Source organism: Crassostrea angulata, chromosome 2 (genome assembly GCF_025612915.1).
Source record: "Crassostrea angulata isolate pt1a10 chromosome 2, ASM2561291v2, whole genome shotgun sequence".
Taxonomy (NCBI): Eukaryota; Metazoa; Mollusca; class Bivalvia; order Ostreida; family Ostreidae; genus Magallana; species Magallana angulata.
The window spans coordinates 38595307-38617378 of record NC_069112.1 but is presented as its reverse complement, the minus strand read 5'-3'; the positions used below and the strand labels follow the sequence as shown (position 1 = coordinate 38617378).

Here is a 22072-nt window from a genome sequence, read left to right as displayed (position 1 = left end):
ATATACACAAATGCAATACTCACTATGTGCTGAAGATAACTGATGGATAATTTTTTGAAATAAGGTTACGGTAGCTCGAGTTGAAAACACCGCACGACAATACGCAAAACAGTTCGACTTTTTCTGTACCAGATGAAATATTAAATCATTCACTGATTAATACTGAATACTTTGATACCTTGTAGGAAAATAAACAAAATAAATAAATGTCAATATTTTCTAAGCTATGAAATAAATTTCACTTATAAATACAAACATATGAAATTATTACCATTTCAACAGTCTCATTGGTATCACATTCCTAAATACCAAGTCAGCATTAAGAAATAATCAGGAACCAGTCTGAAAAAAATGACAGGTAATTATCATTTCTGCTGAATTATATCGATCTAATCATATGTCATGAGCATTACGCAGCGCATGGTAAATGATGATGTGATTTCATGAAATGACAAAAAATGGAATGATAGAAAAACTGATCTGCATTCTTACTCCCGCTCGAATTTCCTCGCTGTCAATCTGCTATGCCAAAGGTTAGTATAAAAAGCTGAACAACATGCAGAGTAGCGGTTAGCAAGGACAAATGATGTCTTAATGTCTTGAGATTTTACAAATAAACTTTGAAATGTTACGCGGTTTTAACACACTTACCAGTGTTTCACTTTAACACCATACAACTTTACATACAACAAACATATAAAACAATACAAATGAAATTGAACAAATCAATTATGTGTCACAAATGAACACACTGGAGGTATCTGTTTAAGTATTCCTCGGATCCTAGAAATGTCAAGTTAATTGCATGCGCTCTATAACGAATCGCGATAACGTAGGAGCTCACTGGAACTTCGTAAACATTACCATGGGCGCAACCATTTAGATTGTGACGTCATCGAATCGGAAGTCACTAAATAAGAAATTGCCACGGTGGCGTGATGAGTTTCCGGATAAATATTGTATCCGTTTCTGTGCGAAAATTCTCTCGCTAGGTGAATACCTTTCACATGTCGCTAGCTGAATTCTTTTCACAAATCACTAGCTGAATATTTTACATAGGCTTCAAATAAACCCTCACACACAGGATAACACGATGTGCACAAATATATGGAAAATGTTGGCGGTATAGGAAATCACAACAGGCATACATTAATTAACGGAATTTTTTTTAAATGGCGCTTTGGAGTCCCAAAGTGGGCGCCATTATCTAGGGGTAGCTGATATATTATATTATGGGCTACATTTGGGAACAATTAAGAACTCCAATGCCTTTTGTGGAAATGACGCTTAGGATATTTATTGTTGTATTGTGTATGATAAATAAATCTGTCCACAAGTACAGCTAGGTGATCTATAATCATATACAATTATATTATTACTAAAACACTCTCATTCTTTACATTCACTCATTAAATTTATCTTTAGTTAAATAATATTTAAATTACATATATTTGATTAAAATGAAAAAAGGGTAAAAGGTGACTAACAAAAAATTCAACTTATTTTGGCAACATGGCAGAACGAAATTCAACATCAAAGTTAATTCTTACAACAAAGCAGTTGCTTTGGCTGGCAGCTGTCCATACAACAAAATCGCCCCACAAACATCCCATTATTTCCATTTTCCCTTGGGTTTGGTCATAATATTTATGACTTCTCTTTAGTCTAGGCCCTTCATTGGTAATTTTCAAGCAGAACCCAGCTAGTCCTGCTAGCCCGTGTACCTGAAAGAGTTCACAAACTTGTTCAATAAATGTGCTTTAGGGTTCCCCTGGGCATGAATTTATCACTCACCCGACCATCACTAGATGCTCCTAAAAAGGCATGGGTTGGGTAGATGGTGAGTCCAGATGTCTCCGTCGTTAAATCAGTCACAGAATTTTGCAGTGTCAGGTAGTCCTTTAGAGCCTCCTCTTCCTTGTTTACTCCCCACTGGTCTAGTGGAGGAAGTGTCTGGTACCTAGTATGACATTTTATTTATCAGAATTATAAAGTTATAGTATTTTTTTTATACCTTTAAGTCTTATTTAAATATACATGTCAAGATTAGAACCATTTACAATCTGGTTCACTAAGGAGACATGGTTTGTTCCAGAGCTTAGAACCGCGCCAAATAAGGAACTGGTTATTCTCCCCTTGTGCAGGTCTCTCCACTGGCTGCATGCCCTCTGTCCTCTTGTTTTCTACTCAATGTACGCGCTGAGGCTTTCGTTGATTGATATTGTCATGGGCACTTTGTACAAAAAAGTTATTGAATAATCCTTCTCAGTTTTACTTTTACATTTTTTTACTCTATATTTACATGTAAACAAAACATTCTTACAGTCCTCATCAGACAGGATCAGAGCTTTCATAGCCTTTTCCATCGGATCCTCTGTTGACTCTACCTCCACTTCAGATTCAAACACTGGGCTTTCATCCGGAATATTCCACAAGTGAACCATGCCTTTCAAAAGAATTCATTTATTTTATTTATGTTATGTTTTCAGAGGAGTTTTAGTTTTAGTTTTTTTTAAATTGTTCATCCTATAAGATCCTATCAGTTGTTGATATAAATGTATTTTTCTTAATAGTGTAGTCAATTAAATTTTAAACTAAGATCATGTTGGAGTATGTTAACTGACCAGTATTGGGAAATATGCTCTTGAGCAATTTAAGCTGCTCAAGAGAGTGGCATATATTGAACTTTCTCTGTGTTGGATGACTCGGATCAAAATCCAAATTTCTTCCATCTGTGGTCCTGTGCTCAATCTTACCACTCTCTTGCAGTTTTGGCTATGCAAAATTCCACTCCTTGAGGGGCTTAGGGTCAATCTTGATTGGTCTCGGCACGTTCCACATACATTGTTTCGAAGTAGCACTGTCCGATTTCAAAACCTCATGTAAATGGAGATGGTGCCAATGGAATAGGAGGCCACCAATACGGGTGAACGATCGGGCTAATCTGTAATGATAATATAAATTATTAACATATAATTATATATTTTTTCATCTCATTAATATTTATGTTCTACTTGAACCAATTATTCATCAAATTAAATACACATTGTTCAATCGATCCACCAGTAAATTCGCTCAAGACTCCTGCATTGCCTGTATTTTACAGGATGCTTGATTTAAATGATTTGATAGGGTTTGAAAGCATCAAATTGAACATTTTTATGGAATTTAAATGTTTTCTGAGAGAACAGCTGAATGGTAAAAAGCTCCTACCCAATTGGGCAGTCACAGTAGGCAAAACACACATTTTGTTTGTCCTCGATGCAAATATACACTTTGTATTTTGCCTTTTTTATTGAAGCAAGACAAAATCCTCTAATGTATTCAACAGAATCATCAATCTAGAATAAATGATTTGATAAATGATTATCAAATAGGCAATATATCACATCTATTCTACAAATTGTTCCTCTTTAAGGGTCAGATATAACAAAATGTTTAACTTGTCTTAACTGACATATTAATACAATATGTTAAAAATTTGTAGAGCAAGCTTGCAAATGAACTTATGAAAAAAAAATGTTATGTATTTTTATGAACTAAAAGTATGTGGTTGCTGTGTATGATAACACTGATATTTTAAAATAATTTTAAATAATCATTGTAAATCCCTAGTTTGAAAAATAAAAAAAATTATACTTTATAATCAGGGATTCATTTGCTTACTTTAGAGCTACAATTTGAGAAATATCATGGCCCCGTCCAAGCCCTGGTAGTTATTAATTTTTTCCCATCAACTGTACGTCGTTAAATCATGTGATGGTAGATTTGTTGAAAGGAGATCTTGGGAAGGGAATTGGGAAGGATGGCAGAATAAGACGCCAACTGCAATGGGGGAGGTTTTCATGACCAGGTATATCTGGAATAATACCATTAAGTGTTGTAGCCTGGTACTTGATGGGCAAATCAGTCAGAGCACCCTTTCTTTTCCTCTTTTGGTCATTTGAATTCTCCCGGGTAGCCATCTTCGATGAAGTATATAAACAAGGAAGTGCCCGTATTGCACGAAGTTAACTCTTACTTTTAAATTTCAATGGCGTAATACTTTGTATGTTTGCTCATAAAAAGTGGAATTTGGATACAATGATTACTTTGAAATAAATAACAAACACACTTTCACTTAAAACTACTTTATTTTATGTGTATGAACTTCTGTTCTTTTGTAGTAGAAATAGTGACCTATATAGCAGTTGCCCTGCGGAAGTAGTTATGCGCATTCGTGGAATTTATCGTGAAACAGCTGTCTATTCAAATTAATAGTTTGGGTGAATTTATTTTCGCAAAAATTATTAATTCTATTTGATTATTAAAGGTACTAAATTAGAATGAATTTCCATTTTCAGCTTCAATCAGCAAAAATTGTATTCTGGTGAAAGAAAACATGTCTATTTTAAAGAATTCGCTATAGTTATTATTACGAATTCGTTATACGGATATAACGAAATAATTGTTTTGGTCCCTAGGAGTTCGTTATAACTGAGTGTTACTGTGCGTTACAGTTATACTCTGTCCCGAGTTTTTGCTTCCACCACGTTTTGCTTGATATTTCAAAAAAAAATAAATACCTTTGTGCTCAAACTACGTTCATCCACTCATATGAAAAATGTACAGATTATTTCTTTTGAAACGCTCCCTCTACCGCTTCAGGTTTCAATACACATCCAATAATTGAAAGTTTACGGAGATTTTGCATTGCATTAGCCATAAATAAGCCCGGACGATAATGTTAAAAAATTGTGCGATGTATTCCGAGTGTATTCCGAATTGAGAAAAGATGTAAACATTTCCAATTTCAAATCTCCGTAAGAAAATTGTTTTCGTTCCTGTGAAATTTTAAGAGAGAAAAGCGATAATTGTTCAATGAAGATATCTTAGATATATTCCCTTTCATCGATTTCAATTGTATTTCTGTCACAGGTATGTGTATGTTTATTAAAACTCATCAAAAATTGATGGAAGCAACAAGCATTCTGAGAGAATTGCATAAGCAATACACGTCCCCTACCGGTTTGTATTATTCTATGAAAGCTTCCAAGCACACAACTATTTCAGAGCTATTGTAAACGAGATGTCATGCTTTAATCAGAGATAAAAGAACAGAGGAAATTAAAACTATATCGTTGATATAGAAATTGAATACAAAATTAGTAAAATAATACTGTTTATTTTATCTCCTGTAATTTCGCCAAGTCTATTCTGTATTCGCTGGTAAAAATTTGTGAAAACAATGCACTGTTATGCACAATATCATTTCTTATCGTCTTCTGTACCCCGAATCAAACCAAACAGTTTAAAAGCCCAACCCGACAACGAACCCTATTGTAATAATACAAAAAAAACCTGCCGATTAAATTTACAACACAATGCTTGACAGTATTTTACTTAATTCATTTGTTTTTTTTAGAAATGGTACAGGTGACGCACGATATCATTACTGACTACATACTGGCCTCGTTTATTTAATACACACCGAACCGGATAACGAACCCGAACATTAAAAATTGAAATATAAAAAAAATATGTCAATCAGACGCTACAAAAGTGTAAACTTGATCTGTAGTTTAACATTTTGAAGCTGCTCAGCAAGTTTCATATTATTCCTCAAAATGCATAAAGAAAAAAAGTATGGAAAACTGAAGTGGGACAGACAGACGGACGGACGGACAGACGGACTGACAGACGGACGGACTGACGGACGCAAAGGAAAGCTATAGTACTCCCCTCCCCTCCGGTGAAACCGGTAGGGGACTAATAACTTGGGACAGACTATAATACTTTTGTTTTATAAACCAATTTTTTATCATCATTTCGTGACAATCATTAGGTTTGAGAACTCTAGAGTGAGGCTTCACTCAAATGTGATAACACTGTATTCCTTGTTGTGCAACAAAATCGTTTAAATCATATTTTCATCTCTCGTGTAACATCTGGTTGTTAACACCCGTGGTGCCTTACAACCCTAAATCAATGCAATAAAAATACTCATAGATTCATTATAGTATTTTTTGTAGTGAATGCATTAGTGTATATCAATTGTTTTCAAAATAAAGCTATTTTGATTCAAGTATAAGATTCAATATGATTACAAGTATGAAAACTAATAGTTTCCTTTCAGAAAAAAAAATAGAAATGATCCTGTAATAAATGTACAATGCGCTACGGAATAATGTCGTCTCAATTTCACATATTACCAATATATCGTAGATATCAATATCTCTTTTTCTACTAGCGTATTCTTTTCTGTTCATACAGTTCACACATTGCATATTTAACAAATAAAGGTAATGGAGAACTAAGTAGCAGGAATATGTTTACTTTACATTCATTAAAAAGATCGTGCACGAATATCTCGGAACGAATAATTATCATCCATAAAATCGAATCAGAGATTTTAATTCAGAAACTTATAAATGAATTTAATATGTTTTAGCTGCTTTACAAAATGAAGTTTTAGAACCTGTATATACTAGCTGTACTGTCTAAGTGTATTGTTCATTTAAACTTTAGGGATGGAGGGTCATTGTATGTGCTGTCAAGTTGTTTTGTCAAGCACGTGCCATCATTCGTGAGCGTGTAACTATTTCCGTAGGCTGTATTAAAAGTAACCTGACCAGGAAATGTGTTTTCTTTAAACTTGTCAATGTTAATTGATTTCTTGTCATTGCTTCAAAATCCGGATTTTCTAAAGTATTATCTGTCCGATAAGTGGTTTTTTTTTTCAATAATTATTTTAGTTATACAGACGACACTTCAATGATACTTAAAAGAAGTAATTACGGGATATAACGTATTCATAGATATGTATATTAACATAGGTTAAGATATACTCTTAATTGTGATATAATCCATTTCCATATACTTTTACAATGAAAAAGAATATCACTTTTATCCATTAGATAAACCAGAGTATATCCTGGTTGATAATGTAAGATATTACCTTTTCCATCATCCGTAACTTATCTACCATATAAACTTACACAGCACTGTACACACCGCTAAAACTAACTCAAAAATCTATCATGAGAGTCAGTTTAACAAAAGAATCCTTCTACTTCTTTAGCACTGGTTTTTGTTTTCAATTTTCACATAGTTGTGTGCCCCGTTTACTTGCAGTTGTAACAAATTATCCTAATGTTAATGATCCTAATTGTCAACCGCAATGTTTGTCACCTCCTCAACTATCTAAGCTTGCATTATCGTCTTTGAATCTGTATGTTCTGATGGTTGTGGGGAGATTGTAAAGATTGTTTTATTACTCAATCATTAGGTCAACTACACATGCATTTGATACGAAAGAAAACATTTGAATGTAATTGTGCGTAAACTATATGCATCTCTCTACCCAGTATTTTCCTTAACCTCGCTAATGGCGCAGATAACTTTAAAAATCAATGAGCTAAGGTAGTATTTTTCTACTTAGTTCCAACATATAATATTTGTTATGGTTATCTATTTTTTTTTATTTTAAGAACTTAAGCCAATGTGAAGTATTTTCATTTCAGGAATAAAATTAATATTGAAGTTTCTGTGCACAAAACACTATAACGCGTCAAGAGCATCCAGTAATACAGATTAAGTACAAAAGTTCGGCAAGTTGAAATGGTTTGATTTCTACATTGTTGCAGCGCTTTAGATTATATAAGTTCCATATTTAATCTATATACGTATTGTGATAAGAGTTAGTTGTCAAATAAATGATATGTTGCTTGAAACCAAGTTTAAGTTTAAGATTACGTAGATCAAGAGCATACAAATTACCTTGTTAAAGGACAGGGACCCAATGAAGGGACAGTTTTATCTGTAACAATAAAAAATAAGACAGGCTCAACAATTGCAAAATCACCATTTTGTAAGTATATGATAAAACATATTATATACCTTATTAATGGCTATTTAGCATGGACAGATATCAAGGAAACTATTTCATGGTTAGATAGAATATCATGTATCATTTTACATAGAATATATTAACTGAAGTATAACAAAATGATATAGTCAACGTAGAGTTAGGTTAAAAAAACAGGAAAATTATCCTTGCTTAAATTGATTGCACGTGCTTAATTTATTTAGAATTAGTTCCCTGTGTCCTCATTAAAATGTAAAAAAAAAAAACAAATCTTATAACGTTAATTATAAACTTCCTCTTAATGTTAATGTGTATCACTTTTTTACGTCGTTTACACTTCGGTACGTCGCTAATCGGCTTAAGTAAGATACAAACGTCCATTTACAAGACATTACATTAATTGTTTTGGTCATATTGTTAGTTTGATTTGTAATTGTTAATAAGTGGGTCAACAACTAAAATAATTATAACAATTTTGTGCAAACATTTAAGAAAACGTTTACAAAAAATGATGAACAATTATGATTAAAAATATACAACTGAATGCAGTTTTCTGAAGGAATGTACTTTGAGATTTTAGTTAATTTTACATAATCACAATTAACCATGCCAATTAAGAAAATCGGACGTTACATACCGGACGGTTTTAGAACAATTTGTGTGCTTAACTTGTTCGTATAATGCATAAAGTAAACCAAAACCATTTTTTTCTTGACTAAACGAACTAATATTTCATACGTGTAATTAACATAATCTGATTAAATATTTTGCATTATGTTGAATATGCCTGACAATCGATTAATATTTGCACGGTAATTAGTAATCTCTAATTTTTATTGTTTAGATTATTTGCATACAACGCTTTATTGGTCGATGGTTATATTCAAAATCGGAAAATTATTGAACGTCCTTCACACTCTGTTTTTCATTTCTGACATATGAACGCTTATTATATCCGCAGAAAAGCCCAGTCACGGAAATTTATGCGTTACAAAGGAAAAATAAATAATCTTAAACACTTAATTTTGATTCTTGATTACCCCACACCGTTTAAAGTTGTAGCAAATTCATTCCAGTTCCGTTTTCAAAATGTTTAAATTCGCATCGCAAATTGAATAAACGGTGGACGTTCATAGTCATTAACTGTGAGTATTTTCTTATTTAAACTAGTACAATTAACTGCAATATTTCTGCATTATTAAAGAATAAAGAATTATTTAAAAAAAAAAAAAAACTACAGGTATATAAGACAGGTTAGCCAGATTCGAAGCTACATGTAAGCATGAATATTGTCTTCATTTAAAATGATCGATTAAATTTCTCAAATGTAAAACTAAATACAAAGTAACAATAATTTTAAAATTGGGACGTGAAAGATATACACCAACATCCACCATGTCGAGGCATTTTGATTTAAGGGGTTTGTACCGAAGCATAATAAGTTTTTTACATAAATCTCATTAGTATGATATCATGGTTCATGTGACACTGACACTAAGCAGAATTAATGTTTAATGAAGGGTCTGGAAAGGTGACAAAATGTTATAACTATGTTTGCATGTAAGGGATATTTTAACCATTGTTCAATTTAACGATAACATAGCTTCTTTCAGTCTAAAAACATGCAAAGATAATTGTAGTCTTTTGCGACGATAATACGAAAAAGCTTGATTGTCCATATTATTCTTTAACTTTTATTGATCCAATTATTTACTTAGAGCAAACGATCAATCTAAAATAAATAGTTTTCTTATGAACAGATTACTTAAAAGGGCCTTAACCAATATTTGAATACATTTGAATATAAGCCATTGTTAATGTTGCAAATTAGGTTTATTTTCGCCATAGAATTCAACAGAAAAACATTGACAGACGGACGAACAGAAAACCGACGATAACCTTATATTTAAAATGATTGAAACTTTATAACCGACATTCAAATGTTTGCTGACCATTAAAAATAAAATAACGTTGCTTTAAAACGGGGGATGGGGTGGGTAGGATTGAACAATTTACCATTCAGTCAATTAGGTATGAATGAAAAGTACTCTCTACATGAAATGAAGAATGTCAAACCTACAGTATGCCATTCACTCAAGGTTTTAGACCTGTCAAACAAATTTTACTCATTTATTGGCATGGTTTTATCCCTTTAGTAGCATTTAGATGAAATCATGACCACTTCTCTTTTCATGGGCTATGTTTTTTAATCTTTCAAGCTATAACTTCCGTTCAAATTCGCTAAGGAAGTGTTGTATTGTTTAAATATTTTTACTTTCAGGTACATATACTCAATGGTTGCATTACCCCCATGGGTGTCACACAGTTTTACATTACTTTTAGCGTTTTATTCTGCCAGGGTGTAACATACGGTAGGAATATTTGTAATATTCACACAAATATTTATGGTTAACGAAATTGTGATTTTATAAATACATAGTCACTGTCAAACCAATGCTTTCTTTTTTCTTTGTTTTTGTCTTGATCGGGAAAAGTTGCATAAATATTAAAACTGTTAAACCAACATTCAGGATAACACAATACCATTCAGTTATACTTTCTGAATTACCATAGAAACCCAAATCTTAAATATGCATGGGCAGTAGGTATACATCATGGACAGGGCATCAGCGGTTTCTTTAATAAAGAGCATCAATCAGTTTTAGATATGCGAGTGTGGGGGGTGAGGGAGGGGGTAGGTAACTTGAAATCATTTTTTTTTTAGATCGGGATCTTTCTTGATTCAAAATGCAAGAAGTACATGCAGGGGAGTCGTGTCACACCCATAAAATGTTTTCATCACTTGTTAGTCTTTAATTCTTACAAACAGTCAAATTTTGAAGATGGGGGAATAAGATGGCACAACTGCCCATTTGGTTTAGTCATAAAATACAATTTCAAAGTTAACATTTTTTCAATTAAATACATTTGATATATTATAATACAAGTTTACAAAAGGGAAATTCATAACTTTATTCAGTTTGAAATATTAAAAAAAAGATAAGAATTAATAATTAATCCTTAAGGTTTGGTGGTATCAAACCCACAATCTAAAAACCCAAGTTCTATAAAATTACCTAATGTTTGGTGCTCTAGCTACTGAGCCATTTCATTCACATCAAATTGCTTCATTTAATTGCTATATGAGACGTTGGTCACGAATTTACGGACTTGTATTTTTTTTCTAAGACGTTCAATTGTCGGGCTAAAAAATGACATTTTTAAAGTATATTGGGTCATCTCTCCACATTTTTTCCGATTAAAATCGGTTTAAATTCCATTAAACCGCATCAACACTATGACTAAAATATGGAGCTCAGACCCACTCTATAAAAGAAAAGGCATTTAAGTTCTAAAACTTTTTCTATTTTGAGGTTTTGACACGCATACGTCAGTTTAAATCAACCTATTGCAAGTATTTAAAATACTGAACGGTTACAAATCCATGTTCAGTTAAACATACAGTGTTTTAAATTATTTTTTTTTTAAAGTATCAGATTTAATGATATTTTAATTTTGCACTATCAGATCATTCCTCATATGGGCATTTTACACGCCTTATTCACCCATCTTCTTGATACAATATCCAAGATTGGCATTTATAACCGTATGACATAAAGTACAGGGGAGGGAGGATGTCATATCATCAAATCTAAGGGAGGGGGGGGGAGAGAGCTATCGTCCATGACAATTGCTCGTAAAATTTATTTTATTTTAAAAAATATTTCAAAGAGAAAGGTGGTAGAAAAGGCATGGTAATACTTTAATTATCCTCCCCTTTAACATCATTTTGATCTAACTCAATCTATTATGCACGGGTGAGATACAGTTTAGCATGTAAAAAATACCATTTTATTGTTCTTTGTGATTTCGAAACTAAAAATGTTGAACAGTAATTAAAACTTGACTTGTGTCTTATCAGAAATATATATTTCGCTAATAGAAAAGACACTTTGTCTACAAACAGAAAACGTTGGGTTCAATAAATCAGCATGGGAGAGGTATCCTTATCATAGTCACGCAATTTCCTGTGATTTCAAAAGTAATACTGTCTCAAAACTATCTGAAACATGTACATCAAATCAACAATATATAGCGGAATAAAAAATAACACGATTATTTATTTTTAAAACAGAAAACATTGGATTAAATAAATCAACATGGCAGCAGTCTCCCTACCATATTAAAGAATGGGGAGCAGTGCGTGCTGTAGACGGTCTCTATTCAGACCTGACTGCTACTGGAGGACAATGTGTGATATCAGGCAATGGAAAATCAACCGCAGAGTGGCGGGTGGACCTTGGAAGAATACACATAATCCATCATATTGTTATATATTATAGAGCGGAACATATATATTCGGGTACTTTTATTTAGATATTCTAATTCTAGTACATTCGTGAATAATTAATTAGTTTCTTTCTATTATTTTGTTACTCATTTTATGCACAATATATAATAAAAGCAGTTTACTTTCTCTCTATTCATGTTTGATTTTAAGTGGGGGTTTTCATTAGATATGATCAACGCGTATGCCTCAAGATTTTTGGGATTCTCGGTGTACGTATCAAACACCACTGACAAATACGATGGAATTCTTTGCTTCATGGACAGAAACTTCACAATAGAAACAATACCTAACCCGATGAACATTATATGCCCAAACCAGGAAAGCGGAAGATACGTTATATACTACAACAATAGGACGCATCCTCCTTATCCTGATGGTTATTCTACCTATGCTTACAACGAGCTTTGTGAGATGGAAGTTTTATGTATGTTTTTAGCACCAATTTAACAAACAAATACAGAGAGAGAGAAAGAGACAGAGACAGACAGACAGAAACGAAAAGAAAGAGAGACAGACAGACAGAGAGAGACATAAAGAAGAGACAGAGAGAGACAGACAAACAAACATACAACTACACTAACTTTTTAATTGATATATTTGTTAGCTTGTCCATATGGGTTCTTTGTAATCGAAACAATTCTAAAAATCGTATGGGTCCAAGCACTATTGACATCGAACTCTAGTCTCGTTCAACCGGACGCTCGGCTGTCTCCGTAAATCTCCGACAAGCAAGAGAGCCTCTCTGCTTGTCGGAGATTTGCGGAGACAGCCGAGCGTCTGGTTGAACGAGACTTTATTACACTCTGGCGTAGGAACACATGAGACTACAAAAATATCTAAATTGCATGTTCGTATTATATAAAATCTGACTATTTTCAAAGTGTTTAGAGATAAGTTTCCTTCAAAAGAATGCTTCAGCATACGTTAAATCGAATTTTTCTATTATTTTCAAGAACAAAATCTTATCAGCGGCGATGATTTGTGCTTAGGTCCAAACACTGTTTCACTTTCGGTTTGCCAGAGTAACTGCATAGGAGAGTTTATTAAAATCAACTCCCAAAAATCAAAAAAATTGTCTTTTTTTATTTAAAGTCAATTTTAAAATACTTTTTTTTTGTTTAGAGTTGAAAGCAATCTAGCATAACGTGTCATAACCCCCCCCCCACCCCCTCAATAAATATTTAAAAAATATTTTAGTTTCATCATTTGAATATGTAATTAACAATCATTACTAATTTATTTTATATGCACTTTTTTACTAATAAGTTTAACAAAATTAGCATGCGTATGATTTGTCCTTATTTACTACGGGCCGACATGACGTTTATTTCTTTGTTGTTTTATAAAGAATCTTAACTTTTTTCTTTAAATAAAAAAAAGGCTTTAACGTACATGCGGCTCTTTAATTAAATGTGTAAATCACTTTGAATCCATTTAGTTTATGCACATGTTTTCTTAACTAGTTCTACACCTATAAAAAAAAAAACCATAAGAAGAGTTTCCATTTTGAATGGGATAAGCCCACTGTTTTCAATCGGCCCATGCTACATTTTATTGGCTCACCTGAGCTGAAAGCTCAAGTGAGCTATTCTGATCACATTTTGTCCGTCGTCCGTTGTTCTGTCTGCCTGTATGTACGTCTGTAAACTTTTTACATTTTTAACGTCCCCAAAATCGCTTGGCCAATTTCAACCAAATTTGGCACAAGACGTCCTTATGGAAATATAAATTGCAGATATGGAGGACCAATCTTAATTAAATGCGGAGAAAACATCGAAAATGTAGGAAAAGGGGGTGCTTTTAAAAAAAAATCTTCTCCTCACAAACTACTGGGTCAAATTTAACGTAATTTAGCTGAACAATCCTTATGGGAAGGAAAATATAAATTGCAAAAATTATTGGCTCATTTTGTTTCAAAACTGAGTAATTACGAAAATAATAATAAAGTAAAGACGTGTTTCAATCAGTTGATAGCTTTGGGTTCAGTATTCCATACGAGTCTTGGTTAAATTGGTTAGGCAAACCCGGACCGGGACAAAATAAAAGCCGGGGCAGATTGAGATTTTTCAATTTATGTCGATATTAATTAACCAATGTCATTGAAGATTTCAGGATATGTTACAGACCGGTATATATGTATTCGCTGTAAATATTGATAGACAACGTATTTTGGAATATATTGACGATACTGTGGTTTCATCAATATTCGTTGAATACCAATTTTCGTGGATTTCGTTATTCAGTTGATCCACGAAATTAAATGTTCATTGAAGTGCAATTTCTAATAAAATTTTGTATTGATAAGACCAATGGCCACGAATTTACGTATCCTTGAAACTGTGATTTTCACTTTATCCACGAAAATTGATACCCTTGAATATTAATGAAACCACAGTAGTTAATTTCCAAGTTGGTAAAATGGGTAAGCAAACCCGGGTCGACATTTTACGGGTTTGTAGACTTATTAAAAAAAACTTAATAATTCATATTTAATTCCATACTTCTAAAACGAGGTTCTTTGTTTAAAGCAGCCATGACGTATGATAAGGGGGTCGATCTCACAAAGATAATTTTTTTTGTTTTGCAACAGTTCGCGTGCAAAGGGAATCTTTGAAACATGCAAAATACATCGGTGCCGATTTTGTGAAGTAAACTGAGGTTAAATATTTCTATGCGTTCACTGTTTTTACATATGACGGCGGTGTTGGCTTGTTTTGATTTTCGTTTCGTTTTCATTATTTATGCTTTGTAACCTGGGAACTTTCGCCAGTATATTGTGTATTTTTACGTATCAAATCAGATACTTCGGTAAATCAGACAGTTGGCAGTTAACATCCGCACAATCTGATGTATACAAAGTACTAAAATATAATTCATTTTATCGGTATTTTGGTATGATCTTTTGCGTAATGGTTGATTAATGCAATGTGTTTTGTTGAGATGCTCAGCGTTTTCTCGAGTTTATTCAGTTTAAAAAGAGTTTATTATAGCTGATGAAAATATGTAGGTATATATATATATATATATATATATATATATATATATATATATATATATATATATATATATATATATATATATATATATATATATATATATATATGAATCTTTTTGAAAAATAAATTGCGCTCTATATTTGTAATTGTGCATGTTTCTTATGTTTGGTTTTTTTTTTCTTACAATTTCTATTTACTAACCATGTTTGGGTGTTAAGCTTTGAATTATAAGCAAGAAACAGCTTTGCTCACAATTCTATGTTTTTACACAGATATGATGCCATTCTTTTTCAAGTTTTCCATTTTAAATGCTGAATAGGAAATACCAAGTAAAAAATCTTAAGCTGAATGTAATAAAATCATGTGAACAGAATATGACTCAAACCTAGCAGAATTGTGAGCTCTGTATCTTGCTTATAATTCTATGATTGACGCTGAATTTTTTGTTGATCATTAGAAATGTCTCGCTAAACTTTAAATACTTGTACAAAAAATTAATGGATGATATGCTTTAACTACTCTCTGGGCCCCCTTTTTATACAATGAATAATATGACATCAACATTAATTTTGATAGTTTTTTCCAGACACGAGTAAATAATAATGACACCGTCAAAACAGTTTTTATAGTTCTGACACATTTCTGCTACGGGGATAAAGGCATTATCGCTATTCCAAAGAAAATATTACAGCAGAAAATCATCCTGGTTTGAAGCCATTTGTTGTTTTTTTTAATAAAGATGGAAATAATGGGTGGGCCTTAGTAAAACAGTGATATACCTGTCAATATATTGACTTTTGTAACACTTTAGCATATCACCTGACAACATTTTTCATTCCGGCGTATTCATCAATTAAGTGTGAGTAAGGTTATAAAAGTCACACGAGTTTACGACAGGTAAACAACACTCGTTTGATTATAATGGGAAAGACAAATTAGATATTGGAATGTTTTTAATTTGAAGAATTGAGCGCATTTAGGTACAATTTTCTTTTTCACATCTATAGGAATTTTTAAATAAAATACAACAACTATTAACATATATTTTTAAAAAAATACAATAACTATTAGTAGTTGTGGAAAAAAATGTACCTACATGTATATGCTCATACATTTTGATCCCTTTATAAAGTGAGTGTGGGGGGGGGGCGAACATATAGGGAATTGGATGTTAACAATGTACCCCTACCAAAAGTTTAGTTATATATCTTGCGTAGGATTTTCTTAGTCTCGGTAAAATTAGTGTTCCATAAAGGTACAATGTCAAAGATTACGCGTATGCACAAATAAGTGTACTAATCGAATACTAATACAACCAATGGGCCATGTTGCACACAATATTTTTTGAACGCCCATTTAAAGTCATTTTTGCTCAGGTGAGCGATGTGGCCCCACGGGCCTCTTGTTTATTCCCTAGTTATTTGCTTACATTATTTGCACAATGGAGTAACTTTTAGCAGACACAGTAGTGAATAATTAAACAATGCTGTCAATGTTATTGTTTTAGGACGACATTGATTATGCTCGTAAATTGCTTTAGTGCATGAGGTCTATTTTTTCTACATTTACAGGTAAAAGAATATACAGTGTATATTTATATTTTTCAACAGCTTGTGCTGTAGGTACATATGGATTCGAATGTAAGGAAACTTGCGGTAACTGTCGTGATATTAGCAAGTGTTTAAATACTAATGGGACGTGCCTAGGAGGATGTAAAGATGGCTTTCATGGATACTTGTGCAAATCACGTGAGGAATTGAATCACACAATCAGGAATTTACACAATACTTCTCAAGAAAGTCTATCATGATATTTTTCTGATGTAGTTACTGTATACAGGAAAATATTCGCCCCATTTTGTTTTCGCCCCTCTCGCCCACGTTGTAAACGGGCGAATTTAAGCCTGGGCGAATTCCAATGTACCATATCATCTCTTTTTAAATACAGCAACCAATGGGCGAATTTAAGACGGGGCGAAACCGTTTGCAATTGAAGAAGGACGAGAATAACATGGGGCGAAATAGCCCTGTATACAGTTTATTGAAAATACAAAAAAATGTCTAATAATATTTCAACAGCTTGTAGCACAGGATCATATGGTATCGATTGCAAAGAAAAATGCGGCAACTGTCTTGATGTTTACAAGTGTTCACTTTCTAACGGAACGTGCTTAACTGGATGCGTCGCGGGTTATCATGGGAATTTGTGTAAAACACGTGAGTGAATCTTCCATAGAATCAGGTATATGGATATGTTTCAATGTTTAATAGATCAATGGATCGGTGTTCTGATGGATTTTATTGTTACCAGTAATTACTTTGTATTGCCATGCGTTGTGCCCCCTTGCGTTGTTATTGTCATTTAAATTTAGACCACGTGGTTTTATTAGACCCTTTCAGTTTTGCAGTAAAAGTCTTGCCACCTGTTAATAGTCAATTTTCTAAAATCTAGATACTTGTAGTCAAATATAAAATCTAAACGTTTATTGATTTTAAACTTTATATTCATTACTTGGTGGATAAAATGAGTTCTAGAGATAAATGTGTCAATAGAAAATATAGGGTTTTCCTTCTATTGCAACAATTAAAAGCAATCTCCTCTACGGATTAAATTTCGATCCGCACCTGACCTAGTAATAAAAAAAAAAGTGAAACAGACTATTCTATTTTATGCAGAATGCTATTTGAAAATTGCTCGATATACTAAGTTTTTTATACAAAACAGACACCCATTCTTTTTTTTCTTAAAAAAGCATGGTAATGAACCTCAAAAGCTTTAAACATGGCTATGGTTTTATCAATCCACGTAACGTTTACATGTTCAACCACGTGTAGAGTGGTTAAACACGAATGATAAGTCTTTTCTGAATATCATCTGTTCGTTTAAATAACCGCTAGATGATGAAATAAGGCATATATTTCAATAGAGTTTTATATTTTAACATAAATCAAAGTGGGTATGATATGAAAACGACCATCACTTACTATTTTGAGATTATTATCTGAACACTTATACCCCTCAATATTCACAGGAACTGAACAAATCTCGGGGAAGTCTCGTGAACTTTCATTCGAGCACCTCTGGATTACATACATGCTTAGTAACGATAAAGAAAACATCCCGAACACATTCGCAGGGAAGTGTGGGTTGAAGTTTCAACCCACATGGGTCATGATGGGTCATTTATATACCATTTAGTGATGCAACTGTATTTAGTCTTTGTTTTTGTCTTAGTATAAAGAAACATAAATCGAACAAAAATACACATCCCACACACTCCGACCCCTCTTACAATGAACTCTTGAAGAGTTGAATTGACTTAAGTTCACTGCCCTTAGTCATGTATATTTGTCAGCATATGTGAACGGCTGCTTTGTACAACGTACCATGTCAATTCTCATATCAAATTTGATATAACATTTATTTATTATTTAATTCGACATTTTACAATATGTACGTCTCGTATTTGATATAAATAAGTTATAGACCTATATCGTTTTCTTTTTAATTTTATCAGGGTATTAATATATGTAGATTTTTCAACAGCATGTACGTTAGGTTCGTATGGACTGGAATGCAGAGGCACATGTGGTAACTGTCATATGTGTTCAAATGCAAATGGTTCCTGCTTAACTGCGTGTGATGCTGGATACTTGGGAGAAATGTGTAAAACGCGTGAGTAAATCATTCATATTGTTATTTATTTCATGAATATATCTCTTAAAAGGATGAATGAATGAATGGATGAATAGATAGAAAGATAAATAGAGATAGATAGATAGATAGATAGATAGATAGATAGATAGATAGATAGATAGATGGATAGATAGATAGATATAGCTAGAAAGATAGATAGATAGATAGATAGATAGATAGATAGATAGATAGATAGATAGATAGATAGATAGATAGATAGATAGATAGATAGATGGATAGATAGATAGATAGATAGATAAAACGATCGATCGATAGATAGGTAGATGAAATTTGATATATGTTTATGTCAAACAGCTTGCGGACGAGGATTCTTTGGGAAAAACTGTACCCATACATGTATTGAAACATGTAATGGATGCAACAACGTCAATGGTTTGTGTGATTCTGGTTGTCTCTTGGGATGGAAGGGATATTTTTGCAGTGAACTTTACGGTATATATATTTTCTACCAACGCTGTGTTTTATTTAAGGATTGTCTTAAAAGGGCATGGTCACGATTTTGGTCAAATTTTATTTTTCTGTTTCTATGCTGTAGGAATGTATTTCTAATGATCAAATAAAATTTGAGTGTCAGTCTTTGAGTGTTCAGCAAGATACAGGGCTCACAATTCATTGTCGTGTAAACAAGGCTTGTGCCCTACTTTTGTTTACTGATTATGTAATGTACCAGTAAAAAATCAGTTTAATCTGATTTGTCTATCTAATTATTCACTTTAGGCATGAATAAACAGTTTCTAATGATTAACACATTCATTTTTGGTCTAAAACTGGAATTTTCACTTCAACATTCAAAATGTAATCAAAGGCTTCAAAATGTAAACAAAAGCTATGCTTACATAGCAAAGCCCTGTAACTCACTTATAACTCAACAAATGACACTCAAATATTGGTTGTCTATTAAAAATGCCTTACTGAAGCATTGTAAACATTAAAATCGAAAAATGATTGTTGACCATAATCGTGGCCATGCCCCTTTAAACGTTGTTCAGTTTTTTGCAATGCGACCAGTGCAACTTATTGTTTATATATATGTTACATTCAATTCATGTGTCTTATATAAACCAGTTACAATTTGATTTTATTGAAGAGATCCTTTAACAATACATACAACCGTCTCAATGAATCAAACGACCATGCAAACATGGATATCATATACGTACATACATGTATACAGTTGTTTTAATACAGATAATCTAACGACAAGAATATATTTCAAAGTGTATGCTTTCTACACACATAACAAAGATAATTCTATCAAATATAGGCAAAACAACCTTTGTCAACTTTATTATTTTGAGCAGCATTATGAATTTTCTAGGATGTTCTCCAAAAGGATATTTCGGATCCAACTGTAGCATCCCCTGTCCAGATGTCAATTGTCAGGAGTGTCACATGGAGTCCGGCATCTGTCATGTTTGTAAACAGGGATACAAAGGCCAACGATGTGAAACTGGTATTGCTTTTATATTTCGTTGAACAATATAGAAACAACATTATACAAATATTGACTGGGGTTGTGGGCAACATTAATTATAATAGCCCCCGAGGGACGAACGACAATTTCCAAAATATATTCGGCATCAAACAGTGATATCAATAGCTGGTTATATTCTGCCGCTCGTAGGAATTAGGTTACAGATGTTCTATCTGATTTTACTTCACAGTAATTCGCGAAACTTATATCAATTATTATAGCAAACTGTCGCATTGCGTTTGGTGTTTACTTGCCCTGACTGATTGCCTATTATGACGTCATCTTGTTTTCCTGTAATCTATTTAAGTCACCGTTAACGAATAAGCAAATCAGAAGCGATTACTTAAAATAGAGGGAATATTATCCAAAAATTGTTACTAACCGGTCAATATAAAAAAAAATATATTGACCGGTCAATATTTTTCGGACGAGTTAATATAACAATTATTGACTGTTCGTCTATATAGAACAATATACTACTGAATATAACAAATAATGATATTTATTTAAGTTATACAATAGCAAACCTATTAGCCTGGACAAAAATGATTGTCATAACGATTTACTGATATCTTTTGCCATTATTATATCGGTTCCATAAACTGAAAAATATCACGTAGAACTGTTTTCATAAATGTAGTCAAATATCAGTTTCAAAATTTGCAGACTTCATAAATAACATCAAGTTCTACAGTCTTCTCGGCGCCTTTTGTCTCTCTCTTACTGTCATTGGAATTCTAATTGGTTATAATATAATGATACGGTATGTATTCCTTTTTCTCAATACTTGTGCATTTTTTACACGTTAATCTGAAATTATGTTTAACGTAATATGAAATACACCCTGCTTCATACCATGTTTTTTTTGGGGTTTTTTTATAAATCTTAAATGACAGGAAGAGACAGCTAACACAGCATCAACCATACGATCATCAAGAATCATGTGATGCCAACCTTCCAGATGTTTCTAGAGGATATGTTAATTGTGAGGAGCTAAGGGACATGCAAATGTACGATACAGCTCAGTAAATGATAGTAGATCGTTCCTATCTTTTTGTCAATTATTCTTACATTAGAAAGAAAGAATCAAACATTCTCTATTTTATTTTGTAAATATCTTGTATATCATTTAGTTTCGGGAATATTTTTGTTTTTATATCTTGCCTTATCTAGTACTTTCAATTATTTTTCATCAGTTGATAAACTGTTAATCAAAGTACTGATAGTACTGAAAAACGCTAACCCAGCTTCTGTATGTATATGGGTCATTATCAAAATATGCAGCCTTTTGCGCCAGTGTCAATTTCAAGGGGGGAAAATAATGCTCTGGGGAATATATACAGTACCATTGGATTTTAGAAACTTAAACCTATATTGTTGAACAAATAAATTGACAATTTTACTGCTTAAAGTATAAAAAAAATATTATTTGTTATGAGATTTCAGTGAATTTATGTTGTCATTAAATTTTTCAAACGTCTTTAACCTACACTATCTTCAATAATATTGATGTTTTATTCCAAACATCAACGTTAATTTTCAAAACAACATTCATATATTAATTTCTGCTATGCTCCTTAACAATTTCTCTTTTAAAAACAATGAATTTGATGAGATATATGCTTGTACAAAAATTTTTTGTCATTGGTGTTACAAGGCAAATTAAATAAAAATATCTTAAAATACAT

The 22072-nt window shown here is 32.5% G+C and overlaps 1 protein-coding gene and 1 pseudogene across 1 annotated transcript; one reads left to right on the top strand and one right to left on the bottom strand.

The window, feature by feature from the left end:
* Positions 1–1469: 1469 nt before the first annotated feature.
* On the bottom strand, positions 1470–3965 carry LOC128174302 (uncharacterized; annotated as a pseudogene).
* A 4905-nt stretch (positions 3966–8870) lies between these two features.
* Positions 8871–21849, top strand: LOC128170653 (platelet endothelial aggregation receptor 1-like). Its single transcript, XM_052836424.1, has 11 exons — positions 8871–8991; positions 10128–10218; positions 11982–12209; positions 12364–12621; positions 16804–16941; positions 17272–17409; positions 18740–18868; positions 19205–19342; positions 20229–20363; positions 21051–21147; positions 21281–21849. The coding sequence occupies exons 2-11, from the start codon at positions 10158–10160 to the stop codon at positions 21411–21413; spliced, it is 1455 nt and encodes a 484-aa protein (XP_052692384.1). The 5' UTR covers positions 8871–8991; positions 10128–10157; the 3' UTR covers positions 21414–21849.
* The last annotated feature ends 223 nt before the right edge of the window (positions 21850–22072 follow it).